Source organism: Littorina saxatilis, linkage group LG5 (genome assembly GCF_037325665.1).
Source record: "Littorina saxatilis isolate snail1 linkage group LG5, US_GU_Lsax_2.0, whole genome shotgun sequence".
NCBI lineage: Eukaryota > Metazoa > Mollusca > Gastropoda > Littorinimorpha > Littorinidae > Littorina > Littorina saxatilis.
Window position 1 is genome coordinate 51,205,588 of NC_090249.1, and position 12,952 is coordinate 51,218,539.

At 40.4% G+C, this 12,952-nt stretch overlaps 1 protein-coding gene across 1 annotated transcript; it reads right to left on the bottom strand.

Moving 5' to 3' along the window:
- Positions 1-207: 207 nt before the first annotated feature.
- On the bottom strand, positions 208-12,369 carry LOC138967405 (uncharacterized). The gene is made up of 10 exons (XM_070339946.1): positions 12,255-12,369; positions 11,697-11,804; positions 10,936-11,058; positions 10,425-10,521; positions 9,038-9,242; positions 7,939-8,160; positions 5,353-5,504; positions 2,679-2,781; positions 1,055-1,295; positions 208-350 (listed from the first exon to the last, which is right to left on the bottom strand). Coding segments are annotated over exons 1-9 (1,233 nt in total). The 5' UTR covers positions 12,256-12,369; the 3' UTR covers positions 208-350; positions 1,055-1,073.
- Between the last annotated feature and the right edge of the window lie 583 nt (positions 12,370-12,952).

Consider the following 12,952-nt stretch of genomic DNA (forward strand, 5'->3'; position numbering starts at 1 on the left):
GTGTGTTTGAGATAGACAGGGAGGTGCCTGCAGAGAAACAGACAGAGAAGAACAGAGAAAGCACTTGTAATATGTTATGACTGTCTGATACACTGCTTGTCAGGTATGCATGAGCATTTCTTTTTAAACAATTAAACACACACACAACCGTACTATGGGGGAAGACACAAACGCGCTCGCAGACACGTACAATTGCCGAGGCTCAAATACTGTTGCAGTTTTATTCAGTCAACTTTTTTCAGTCGTAAATGCATAAAAAATAAAAGGGCTCAATGCCCATTGCCATGTTTGTCATGATATTCAACTCTGTTCTTTGATGACATAAGAATCGCGAAAGGGGTCAGCAATTTCTGTTGAAAGAGAAAAAAAAAACATAATTAAAATTAACACGTATGAATACTATATGTTCGGCATTCACAAAGCAGTGAATCTAACACAACTTTAACATTCATTCCATAACTTTAAGTACCATGAGACAAAAAGTTTCCCGTACTTTTAAACATACAAGCAAAAAAAGGAAACAAAACTGTAATTCCTCCTTTCTCAACATTGGGACTGATAAATGTAGATATCACAGCCAGATCTAACGATAACTAATAATAACACTCTAACAAAAATTCAGACACAAACAAACAAAAAATACAGATAAACAAAGAAAGAAATCATCAACAAGAACAACAAAAGGATAAGGGTAAGGTTTCATATAGCCCTGTGAGGTAACCCTCAATGGAAATTCGGGCTGCTTTCTCCCTGGGGAAAGCGAGCTGCCATACAGGACGGCGCTACCCAATCCTTCTTTTCCTGCATGCGCGTATTCTTGTTTACAAACCCTGAGACTTTCGCTGTGAGCTTGGGATCTTTATCGTGCGCATGCGTGCACACGGGGGAGTTCGGGCACCGAGGAGACTCTGCATAAAGTTGACTCAGGGAAATTAATCCCTTGCTGATAGCGACAACTGGTTTTTAAGCCAGCTCCGCTACCGACCGAGCTATATCTCCGCCCCAAAACAAACGAGTGTATAAACAAACAACCGAAAATGCGCTCATAACCTACATCCGTCGACGTTGGCATGTTAGAAGACGTATCTCTCCGGTGCCGTAGACACCGGCAGATTGGGGCAACTCATATCGGCAAAAGCAGTTGCATTCCAATCCTTCAGTGACCCACAAATCTTGGCCGCACTACGGAGAGCGTGGCAATCATACTCCTCGTTCTGTCTCTCGGCCAGACAAGCGTTGAAGATGTCGATGGGAAGACGTGCTGCGTCCTCTTCGATACAGCGGCCGACTCTTGGCTGTTGAAAGAGTAAAGGGAAAGAGGCTAGTTGTCTTGTTGTTGATTTTGTTATTGGTTGATTGCATAGATGGGTAGTTGATTGGTTGATTGGGTGGTTTTTTATATTTAGTCAAGTTTTGACTAAATATTTTAACATCGAGGGGGAATCGAAACGAGGGTCGTGGTGTATGTGTGTGTGTGTGTGTGTGTGTGTGTGCGTGCGTGCGTGCGTGCGTGCGTGCGTGCGTGCGTGTAGAGCGATTCAGACCAAACTACTGGGCCGATCTTTATGAAATTTTACATGAGAGTTCCTGGGATTGATATCCCCGAACGTTTTTCTCATTTTTTCGATAAATGTCTTTGATGACGTCATATCCGGCTTTTCGTGAAAGTTGAGGCGGCACTGTCACGCTCTCATTTTTTAACCAAATTGGTTGAAATTTTGGTCAAGTAGTCTTCGACGAAGCCCGGACTTCGGTATTGCATTTCAGCGTGATGGCTTAAAAATTAATTAATGACTTTGGTCATTAAAAATCTGAAAATTGTAAAAAAAAATAAAAAATTATAAAACGATCCAAATTTACGTTTATCTTATTCTCCATTATTTTCTGATTCCAAAAACATATAAATATGTTATATTTGAATTAAAAACAAGCTCTGAAAATTAAAAATATAAAAATTATTATCAAAATTAAATTTTCCAAATCAATTTAAAAACACTTTCATCTTATTCCTTGTCGGTTCCTGATTCCAAAAACATATAGATATGATATGTTTGGATTAAAAACACGCTCAGAAAGTTAAAACGAAGAGAGGTATAGAAAAGCGTGCTATCCTTCTCAGCGCAACTACTAAACCGCTCTTCTTGTCAATTTCACTGCCTGAACGGTGGACTGACGATGCTATGAGTATACGGTCTTGCTGAAAAATTGCATTGCGTTCAGTTTCATTCTGTGAGTTCGACAGCTACTTGACTAAATATTGTATTTTCGCCTTACGCGACTTGTATTCGTGTTTGATGCGACGTCGGTATCCTGGTTAAAAGAAGGTCAAGTGCAAAAGGGTGAATTTAATTTGTTTTTGATTTTGTGCTTTGCATTGCGATTGCAATTAAGACATTCATACTATATTTTCGGGGATACGTGCTGAGTGGTGTTTTTTTTCTTCTCTGACATGGATTACAGGATCTCTATCGTGCAGAACTTGTGTCATGCCTGCGTGTACACACGAAGTTACTCGCAGGTCTGCACAATCATGAGTTGACCGGGGAGATCGGAAAAGTCTTTACCTTTAACCCACCAGACGAGGCTGGGATTCGAATCATTAACCTTACACACGGAAGACCGATTTCTTAACCACTGGGCCATTGCGCTCGTCGTCATTGTTTGCAAACTGGACTTACTTTTGTGAGAAGGAAACCACAATAGTTGATATGGTCGACCTTCGCAGTTGATGACTTGAATAGGTTGAAGGAGCGTTCGCATATTTCCGCCAGGGGGTTGTCCCTGAAAGACACCCTCATTTTAATTACTGTACTCAACGTACGCATTTGTACATAAATCAGCTGTTTTTTTTAAATGTGTTTAATCACGCGGGTTAATTAAATATGTAACTACGCTACATGGGGTCTTCTTTTTTTTTGGCCAAAGAAGACTCATTATTCTCGGAGTGAAATGCTTTTTTCACTTGAGTGTGACTTCTGCAAATAGTCTCTTTGTTTTGAAAGTTTGTCAAAAAACAATACACCCCGAAGTACTTCAAAATTAAAACTCAGCCGCGTGATGAAAAGTAAAATCTTGAACATTGAACACTAATTTTTGAGATTTGCACTGCAACCGCTTCGGTTCAGTATATTTCGGATATATCTTGGTGGCAATTAATCACACAATAAGCTTCCAACTATATCTGCCGAAACCTATGCTGGAAGTATTTTTGAAGATTTTACATGTGCTTTTAGCGCTATTGGCTGAAAATAGAGAAACAAAACTGATCCTCTGCGTGCTTGGTTCTTAGTGTGTATGATTATTAGTTTTTATTCTGTAAACTTGTAGAGCTAGTTATTTTTCGATAATGACCCAGCAACCAAACAAATAACGAGCCAGCAACAGCCTGAATCCTTGATAGTGCAATGGGTTGAGAAGCTGTTCTGTTTCGGTACTACTTTTGCGACTGAAAAGTTCCGAACGCTCTATACGTACCAAGTCTGGAGCAAACAATACAAACATACCGCATTTAAATTAACAACTACAGGCCTGAACACATGAATCTCCATATAAAATCCATGAGTTCGGTTGTTTTCTGAATCTAGATCTGCCGTGCACAAACGTTCATCACAAGCAAATTCCCAAGGCAAGTAACTCATATTTTGTCTAGCGACAAGAGTAGTTCCCCTTCTTTTCACTCTCTTCGACAACACTGACTGCAATCCGACGGTCAGTTTTCAACAATATTTCATTTTATAAACAGATCACACGCAACCAAATGCACACATCTCATCAATTTAAACAACATAAAGCGGTTTCATACACTTTTTTTCCCAGAAAACTGAACTTCATACAGTAATTAACGTTGGAACACGGGTGCAAAAGTTCGTTTGCTAGTCCCATTTGACGAAAGAACATTATCCTAAGCGATACTAAAACATAAACAGAACACACAATATCTGCCTTTACCGCCACAGCAGAATAACAGCATATCTGTGTACTTTTTTTTTTCTTTTTTTTTGACCTCAGTTGCATGCAAGGCTGCTTCAACCCATCTTTTTTTGCCTCTTTCGTCTTTTTTTTTTTTTTTTTTTTTTTTTTTTCTCTTTCTTTCTTTTTGGGCGGTGAGCATATCCTTCTTCATTGGTCTTTTTTTTTTAATGAAATTTTAATTTTGTTTTCTTTTACATTGCAGGTTACATTTCCATTAAATTACTTTTAATTCAACAACAATTTAACTAATGTTTGCGTGTATGTGCGTGTGTGTGTGTGTGTGTGTGCGCGCGTGTGCGTGTGTGCGTGTGCGTGTGTGTGTGTGTGCGTGTGTGTGTGTGTGTTGTTGTTGTTGTTGTTCCCATAATTCTGTTATATAATACATTTTCAGCGGGACAATACATAACAAGTTAATTAATCCAACGCTCGATAGACAAAGGCGAGAATTTATCAATTACCAATTACAGTACTAGTTTTCAGCACAGCATCATACAGCGCATATATAAATAACTTTACATTAACAGCACAATACTACTAGTTATCTATATTCTTATACACAGTTCAATTTTACTAGAAATTTCGAAGTCGAGCTTGGTTCTGAAATAAGATCTTCATGTTAGTTTTTGGATTTCCGTACTTAAACTGGCTTATGCACATTTTCGATATCAATATAAGGTGATTAATTATGAAGGTTTTCTCTCTGGGGATATCACGTGTGAAATACCCAAAAAGAGCCTCTTCGCAGCTTAACTTTATATTTTTGCCTGTACATTTAAATATGTACCCTTGACATTCCTGCCATATGGGTTGCACTGCTCTACACTGCCAAAAAAAGTGCTCGATGAAGTCGGTTTCGTTACAATACTGACAAAGATTTGTTTGACGAATTCCCATCTTATGTAGCAAAATATTGGTGGGGTATATATTGTGTAAAATTTTCCAATGCAATAGACGAAGACGGGTTTCTGTGTACTTGATTTTAGTCCAAAACAGGGAAACTGACAAGAACTGTTAACAGAATGGAATGATTTGCACGGAACTATACAACCGCGCATAAATCGATCGCCTGCGCAGGTTGACTGGTTGAGTGATTCGGATTCGATCAAACTTTCGCACAAAAACTCCTGTTTTCTTTGAATAACTGAAGAAAGGAGGAATAAAGTGGTTACATGCCGAGTCTCAGTGATTATTATAAATAATGGTCTCAGTTCGCGGTCATGAAAAAGCTCGCTGAAGCTCGCATTTTTCATGATCCGCCAACTTCGACCATTATTTTTAATAATCACTGAGACTCGGCATGTAACCTCTACTTCTTTTGCGTAACATTTAGGGAATGTGATTTGTGGAAGTACCCCCGTACAAGATTTGAGTTAAGCTCACATCTGATCTGGCTTCTCGTCCAGAATGTCGTAGAGGAGGGCAGTGTTGTCGTCGTCAAGTTTGAGCTCAGCAGCACGGTCGTTGTAGAGAGAGCGAGGATCACTGGGCACGCCACACACTCCGTGGGGATAGGATCCAGAAACCCTGGCCCACTGTGGGAAGACAAACCAGTGTGAAGGTCCACTCCGCCTCGTGAAAACAGGTCAAGCTTTTACAAGGGATAAGACCATCCCTACACTTGGTCACATAGTAAACATGAGCAGCTTTTACAAGGGATAAGACCATCCCTACACTTGGTCACATTGTAAACATGAGCAGATTTTACAAGGGATAAGACCATCCCTACACTTGGTCACATAGTAAACATGAGCAGCATTTACAAGGGATAAGACCATCCCTACACTTGGTCGCATAGTAAACATGAGCAGCTTTTACAAGGGATAAGACCATCCCTACACTTGGTCACATTGTAAACATGAGCAGCTTTTACAAGGGATGAGCAGCTTTTACAAGGGATAAGACCATCCCTACACTTGGTCACATAGTAAACATGAGCAGATTTTACAAGGGATAAGACCATCCCTACACTTGGTCACATTGTAAACATGAGCAGATTTTACAAGGGATAAGACCATCCCTACACTTGGTCACATAGTAAACATGAGCAGCATTTACAAGGGATAAGACCATCCCTACACTTGGTCGCATAGTAAACATGAGCAGCTTTTACAAGGGATAAGACCATCCCTACACTTGGTCACATAGTAAACATGAGCAGCTTTTACAAGGGATAAGACCATCCCTACACTTGGTCACATAGTAAACATGAGCAGCTTTTACAAGGGATAAGACCATCCCTACACTTGGTCACACAGTAAACATGAGCAGCTTTTACAAGGGATAAGACCATCCCTACACTTGGTCACATAGTAAACATGAGCAGCTTTTACAAGGGATAAGACCATCCCTACACTTGGTCACATAGTAAACATGAGCAGCTTTTACAAGGGATAAGACCATCCCTACACTTGGTCACATAGTAAACATGAGCAGCTTTTACAAGGGATAAGACCATCCCTACACTTGGTCACATAGTAAACATGAGCAGCTTCGATGCTCTCTGTGTACAGTATACGTTAATTGGATCTGTGATCCAAACATGGCTTTTGGTCAATCGAGATGGAAGTTTATTCCACAAGCCCGTAGGGCGAGTGGAATAAACTGCCATCGAGATTGACCAAAAGGCATGTTTGGATCACAGATCCAATTAACATATATATCTCGACATTCACTGGTCTTAGGGTTTTTGTTTTCAAAGAAGAAAGAAACTTGCTTGAACACGGACCACTTCTCCGAGCAAAATCAACAAACCTAATCACTCGCATTCCACCTCAAGGTCTCGGCCAACCAAGACTATGGCATACTCGCAGCAAAGCCGCCGAATGTTACCGTAAACCAAGAATAGTGACGTAAGAGAATAGAATGTCGTCTTTTGATTTGGAACGTGACGTGTTTCAGAACTTCTTCTGGACAACTCGGATGGTCTTCTGCGTAGTGGTTGGCACAAGATTCTTTTTCTTCTTCGACAGTTCATCCTCTGATACTGTAGCAAAACGATTCATCTTTTTTTCACTTTCGAGTATGCGGACGACTGAACTTGACCGCTAAAAAGTAGTCCTTTCGGTATTATTACGCCGAGTCTGAACATGAGGTCTGAACATTGTTTTTAGGCAGGATCTAGGTGAAAGCGAGGCTGTTCTTATTTCTGTGTACAGTCGAGAGAGAGAGAAATACATGTCGAGACATTATACGTTATTTGCGTGTTTGACCAAAACATGACATTTTACACAGATCGAGACAGTCATTGTTCTCCGAGACCGCGCTAGCGGTCGAGGTGAACAATGACTGTCGAGATCTGTGTAAAATGTCATATTTTGGTCAAACACGCAAATAACATTTATGTATCGATCGAATTCCTTTCAGGTACTTATGACTTTGTTGTTGTTTTGACGACTGAACGAGCACACACACACATGCATGCAATCCACATGTTACTATGCAATCAAACACATAAGCTTCATATTTGGGCGTTTCAGGTTGACCGAAACTTCAAAGGAACTACAAAACACACGTCATGTACTCACTTTGTTGTTGTTTTGACATTGAACAGCACACACACATGCAATCAAACACATGACGGTTTTTTTTTTGAGTTCCTTTGAAGTTTCGGTCAACCTGAAAAGCCAAATTATAAAGTTTTGTCGGCCTCTGACGTCACATGACTCAAAGAAGGGAAATCCAATCTCCAATCGATACATTGGTATTTGTTTTCAAAGAATTAATTTTGTAAAAGGCACTGCTACCTTTTTTCGGAAATTAGTTCATCAAAAAAAGTAAAACTCACCACAGCAAGCAGTGATGGTGTTAATTTATGTGAGTAACCTAGTGGAGAGATGGTCATATCCCATGGAAAAGCCTGGAAAGATCTGAGACAGTGAGGCGAAAGGTTTTCACGATGCAGAGTGGGCCTGCAAAGGCGTACGTATGAAGGACGAAGACCTTGTTCACATTATTCCTGAAACGTACCTCAGCGTGTTGAGGGGCCTGGATGGTGAGTCCGGGCAGCTGTTTCTGGTGTTTTGCCCTGCGGCGGTCAAAGGCTCGGTATTTGATGCGCGTGCCGCAAGCTGGGACGTCCAGGATGGCGAAGTTGTTGATCTCGTCATAGCTCGGGACGAGAGTCACGCCATCCACCTCGTCCTTGGGGCCGTCCCAGATGTTGTCGCGGTGGATTATGCGAGTTTGGAACTGTCAAACGTGTATGAAAATAGACGAGAAACTTTACTGAATAAACTTGCTAGTCTTATATGAAATATAAACTTTGCAGACCAATTATTAACACATGTTATGTACCCCAACTCAGCAAAAACGTTCCAGCCGTTATCATTTCTTTCAAACTGTTATGCCGTCAAAGGCACTTTACTTAGCCATCTGGCAATCAAATTCTTACACAGGGGTCTTGTGATCGCTGCTTAAAGCAATACCCCCATGGTCGACCCGACAAAAACGTAAGGTAACAAATAAAACAAAATTGACGAACATTCAGAAAGGGCACAACTCGACAACTTTGACATACGGGGAGATTCTTTACTTATTCAAGACACGTTATTCAATCTGGCTATCTCCCTTGTTTTTTGTGTGTTACGTCATTCATACTGATGCAGGTGTCGATCGCATGTGTAGTCGTGGGAGGTGTGTGTGTCAATTTGAAACTTTTAGGATCCTATGCCAACATATGAGTATTACTTTAAGGAGAATTTGTAAACATTACAAGAATTTTTGCATACGTTATTGATTATTCCGGAGAGAGTTCTGGACACCAGGGGAAGTATGAACAAAGTGGACTCTGGAAAATAAAACTCTCGTCAAACCCACGTCGGTAGGGATCAAATGGTTTCCAAGCCAGCGAGCTACTAACTGATCTAGCTCTCCTTCCCCCTTCCTACTACCCCCTACCCCCCATGGTGATGATGATGAGGAGGAGGATGATGATGATGATGATGATGATGATGATAATGATGACGATAACGACGATGATGATGATGATCGTTATCATGATTAATGAGTTATTTTAATAATGATTTGATAAACATAGCAAGAAAGTAATTTGTAAAGATCTCCTTACATTGTAGATCTCTGTATCGTTGACGTTGTACTCGTACTTGTAGACTTGCACTGTTGTATGTATTTTTGAAGCCTTGTCCTCGATGCGCACCGAGATGTGCACACTCCTCACCACGTAACGGCCGCGCAGAAGTTCGTTGGTCGCGTAAACCGCGAATGCACATTTTCCGAAGTCTTCATGTAAATTCATGTTTGTGATCTCGAAACTGGATAACAAAACTGACATGTAGATGTCCAATACAAGAAAACTATAACTGGTTTTGTTCAAATATTACGAAATAATAGATAAGAATAATAACAAAATGTCGCAGCCTTTTGCGGCTACTTTACAAACGCTAACAAAAATGTGGCCAGAGAGATTATTCAAACATTTCTGTAATACCAAAAATGGAAAGAGAGAGAGGGGGAGGGGGGGGGGGAAAGAAAGAAATAGAGACAGACAGAGACAGACAGACAAACAGACAGAAAGGAAACAAGTCGCGTAAGGCGAAAATACAACATTTAGTCAAGCTCAGTCGAACTCACAGAATGAAACTGAACGCATTGCATTTTTTCCGCAAGACCGTACACTCGTAGCTTCGTCTGTCCACCGCTCGTGGCAAAGGCAGTGAAATTAACAATCCAGAAAAGCGCGGTAGCGGTTGCGCTGAGGAGGATAGCACGCTTTTCTATATATCTATTCTTTTTAACTCTCTGAACGTGTTTTTAATCCAAACATATCATATCTATATGTTTTTGGAATCAGGAACGGACAAGAAATAAGATGAAATTGGTTTTAAATCGATTTCGGAAATTTAATTTTAATCATAATTTTTATATTTTTAATTTTTAGAGCTTGTTTTCTAATCCGAATATAACATATTTATATGTTTTTGGAATCAGAAAATGATGAAGAATACGATAACGTAATTTTGGATCGTTTTATAAAAAAAACAATTGAATAACAATGTTCAGATTTTTAATGACCAAAGTCACTAATTAATTTTTAAGCCTCCAAGCTGAAATGCAATACCAAAGTCCGGCCTTCGTCGAAGATTGCTTGGCCAAAATTTCAATCAATTTTATTGAAAAATGAGGGTGTGACAGTGCCGCCTCAACTTTTACAAAATGCCGGATATGACGTCATCAAAGACATTTATCGAAAAAATGAAAAAAACGTCTGGGGATATCATACCCAGGAACTCTCATGAAAAATGTCATAAAGATCAGTCCAGTAGTGTACTCTGAATCGCTCTACGCACACACACAGACACACACACACACTGACACACACACACCACGACCCTCGTCTCGATCCCCCCCTCTACGTTAAAACATTTAGCCAAAACTTGACTAAATGTAAAAAGAAAGAAAGAAAAAAAGAAATACAAAGACAGGCAGACACAGACCGGGTAGCTCTGAAGCGACATGGCAGATTAATGGTGGCCAAGGCTTTGCCAAATGCCCGGATGTGCGGGTCCCCAGCAATGCAACAAAGATGCTCTCCTGTAACATAATTACATTAACCTAGCACACATTGCTGTCCAAAATGACGGAAGTAGTGGATCCACTGTAAAACATTGCGTCATACAGTATGACACAGTGGAATTTCTGATTAAAAGAGTATTTTTCAACACATAAACTTCACTAACAATTCTGTTTATGGAACATTGGATGATGGCGTTTCGTAGATTGGTGTCGTACCTCGTCAGAAAATAAATCCGATACATGTATACTGCAAACATAATTCAATTGACAAAATGTTGAAGAACCTTATACAGATCTGAGACACAAAGGGACCAAAGTGCTCTTAAATCAGATGCAAAGCTGTTTGTATGTACACCATAAACATGCTGGTGAGATAAACACTGCCCTTTAAAGGTGTAACATGGTCTCTGTGCAATAATGATCTGTACTCACGTTTGTTGACACACTCGATCTCTGCCTGTCCCTTCTGGCCAGCGGGACAGCGACATCGGTGGGCCTCACAGGTGGCGTTGAACACACACTTCCTGCCCTGCTTCGTGCACACCGGTCCAGACTCTGAAAGAAAAAAAAGTCGCGTCAAGCGATATCAAAACATGTGTTCACTCTGTCGGCCTGAAACTAAAAGATCGACAGTGAAAACCCAGGATCACTCATCACTAAGACTACTAAGGCATGGCCAGCCGAGACCCGCAAACCGAGACGGATCGAGCTGGTCCTTGCGTAGCATGCGATCATAGGACCTAAGTTGCATAAACCTATTTTCTGTAATTGATAGCCAGATTTCACGTCATCAAAGACATTTATCAAACAAAGATAAATGTGAGCGGTGCCAGTGTGGATTAGAAGGCCCCATCAAGACAGAGTCTTTCCCGTGTTGAAGACTCGGCTCACCATATCAGAGCTGGTCAGCCATTAACAAAGAATACGATCATCCCTCCACTTAGAAAACAACAACAACAACAACACCAACAACACCAACAACAACAACACCACCAACAACAACAACAACAACACCAACAACACCAAGACAAAGTCAACTTGCCGTGTCCAAGAAGAGGAATGGTCGTATCCCATGTCAAAGCAAAGGGGGATCTGAGATAGTGTGTATAACACGGGTAGCTAGTACTGCGGCTTTTACGAACTTGACGACAGTGGTAATAGTAAATATATATAAAACAAAAAGTAAGACTTACTTCCCATGGTGATTTTCTGGTGGGTGGCTTCCTCGCCATCTCTCTCACTGCTGACGACAGCCACCAGGGCGCAGACAAGCACACACGACAGTAACAGCTTCCCCCACACTGGTGGATGATGATGATGATGATGAGGAGGATGATGAGGATGATGAGGATAATGATGATCATGATGAGGATGATGAGGATGGTGAGGATGGTGAGGATGGCCGGTGATGGTGGTGGTGGTGAAGAGAATAAGGAGGGAAAGACGAAGATAATAATAAAATAATGTCCAAGTCGTTCAAATATGTGAATTATTGTGACAAGTATTGAAATAAGACGAATCATTTATCCAAGTTGAAATGTGACGTAACAAGTGATAGTAGCAAAAACAATAGTTAAGATGTGTAGATTGAAATATTCTTTAAAGTTATAACACGCAAACGATAAACAGAAACCGATGAAGGAAAAGTGGAATGAAATCTAGAACAAATCTAAAGAAAGCATTTGAAAGTAACCTAACATGTTTTAACAGCACTATAAGTATGTGACAATAGAAAACACTGAATCACTTACTGTTTGGTCGAGTGGGTGGAACTCTGAAGTAGAAACAAGATGGTCAGTTCCCGTAAGCTTGGTTGAATCACGTCCAAACGCACGAGTTTTATATCAGCTTTCCCGAAAGTTTCCAAATACACCACGTTCCTGACGTATCAATCTTGTCAGGGCCAAATTATGGGGTGAATGTTTACACTAACAGCTGTTTCTCTGATCTTCATTTCCACTGTGACATATACATTGATCTGATTTAAGAGTCTGCACACAGCCCAATCACACAGAACTATCCCTGGTTAACGATCTAAAATCACTCCACTTGAAGATCAGAGAAACACTTGAATGCGCTTCGGAATCTCACTGGATTCTCATTTCCACTGTGACATATATAAATCAGGTTACTGCTTATAAATCAGTAAGGTCATTTCAGATTAGTTACCTGCAAGTCTTGACGTAGGTAAATATGTGTGAAAAAGTCGAGAAAAACACCTGACTTTAAGTGAAAGAAAAACGAAAACACGTGTATTGTGTGTCACCATTAAACACTTGAATGGTAGCATATTGTGTAATTCGTCACTGATCAGAAAAATTAGGCTACTGAACCTTTTTTGATTGTTTTTGTGTGTGTGTGCCTTTGTTTACTTGCCCGATAGGCCCGGTAAGTCCAGATCTACAAAATTAGGAATATAAGACTGGTCACCATCGCTGCTATCATTGAA

Bases quoted from the DNA above. Each gene is read 5' to 3' on its own strand.
- LOC138967405 (XM_070339946.1), bottom strand. The intron at 10,522-10,935 runs GTGAGTACAGAT...ATTATGTTACAG, and splicing joins GATCGAGTGTGTCAACAAAC to GAGAGCATCTTTGTTGCATT. The intron at 9,243-10,424 runs GTCTGTGTCTGC...TTTGTTATCCAG, and splicing joins TGTCGCTTCAGAGCTACCCG to TTTCGAGATCACAAACATGA.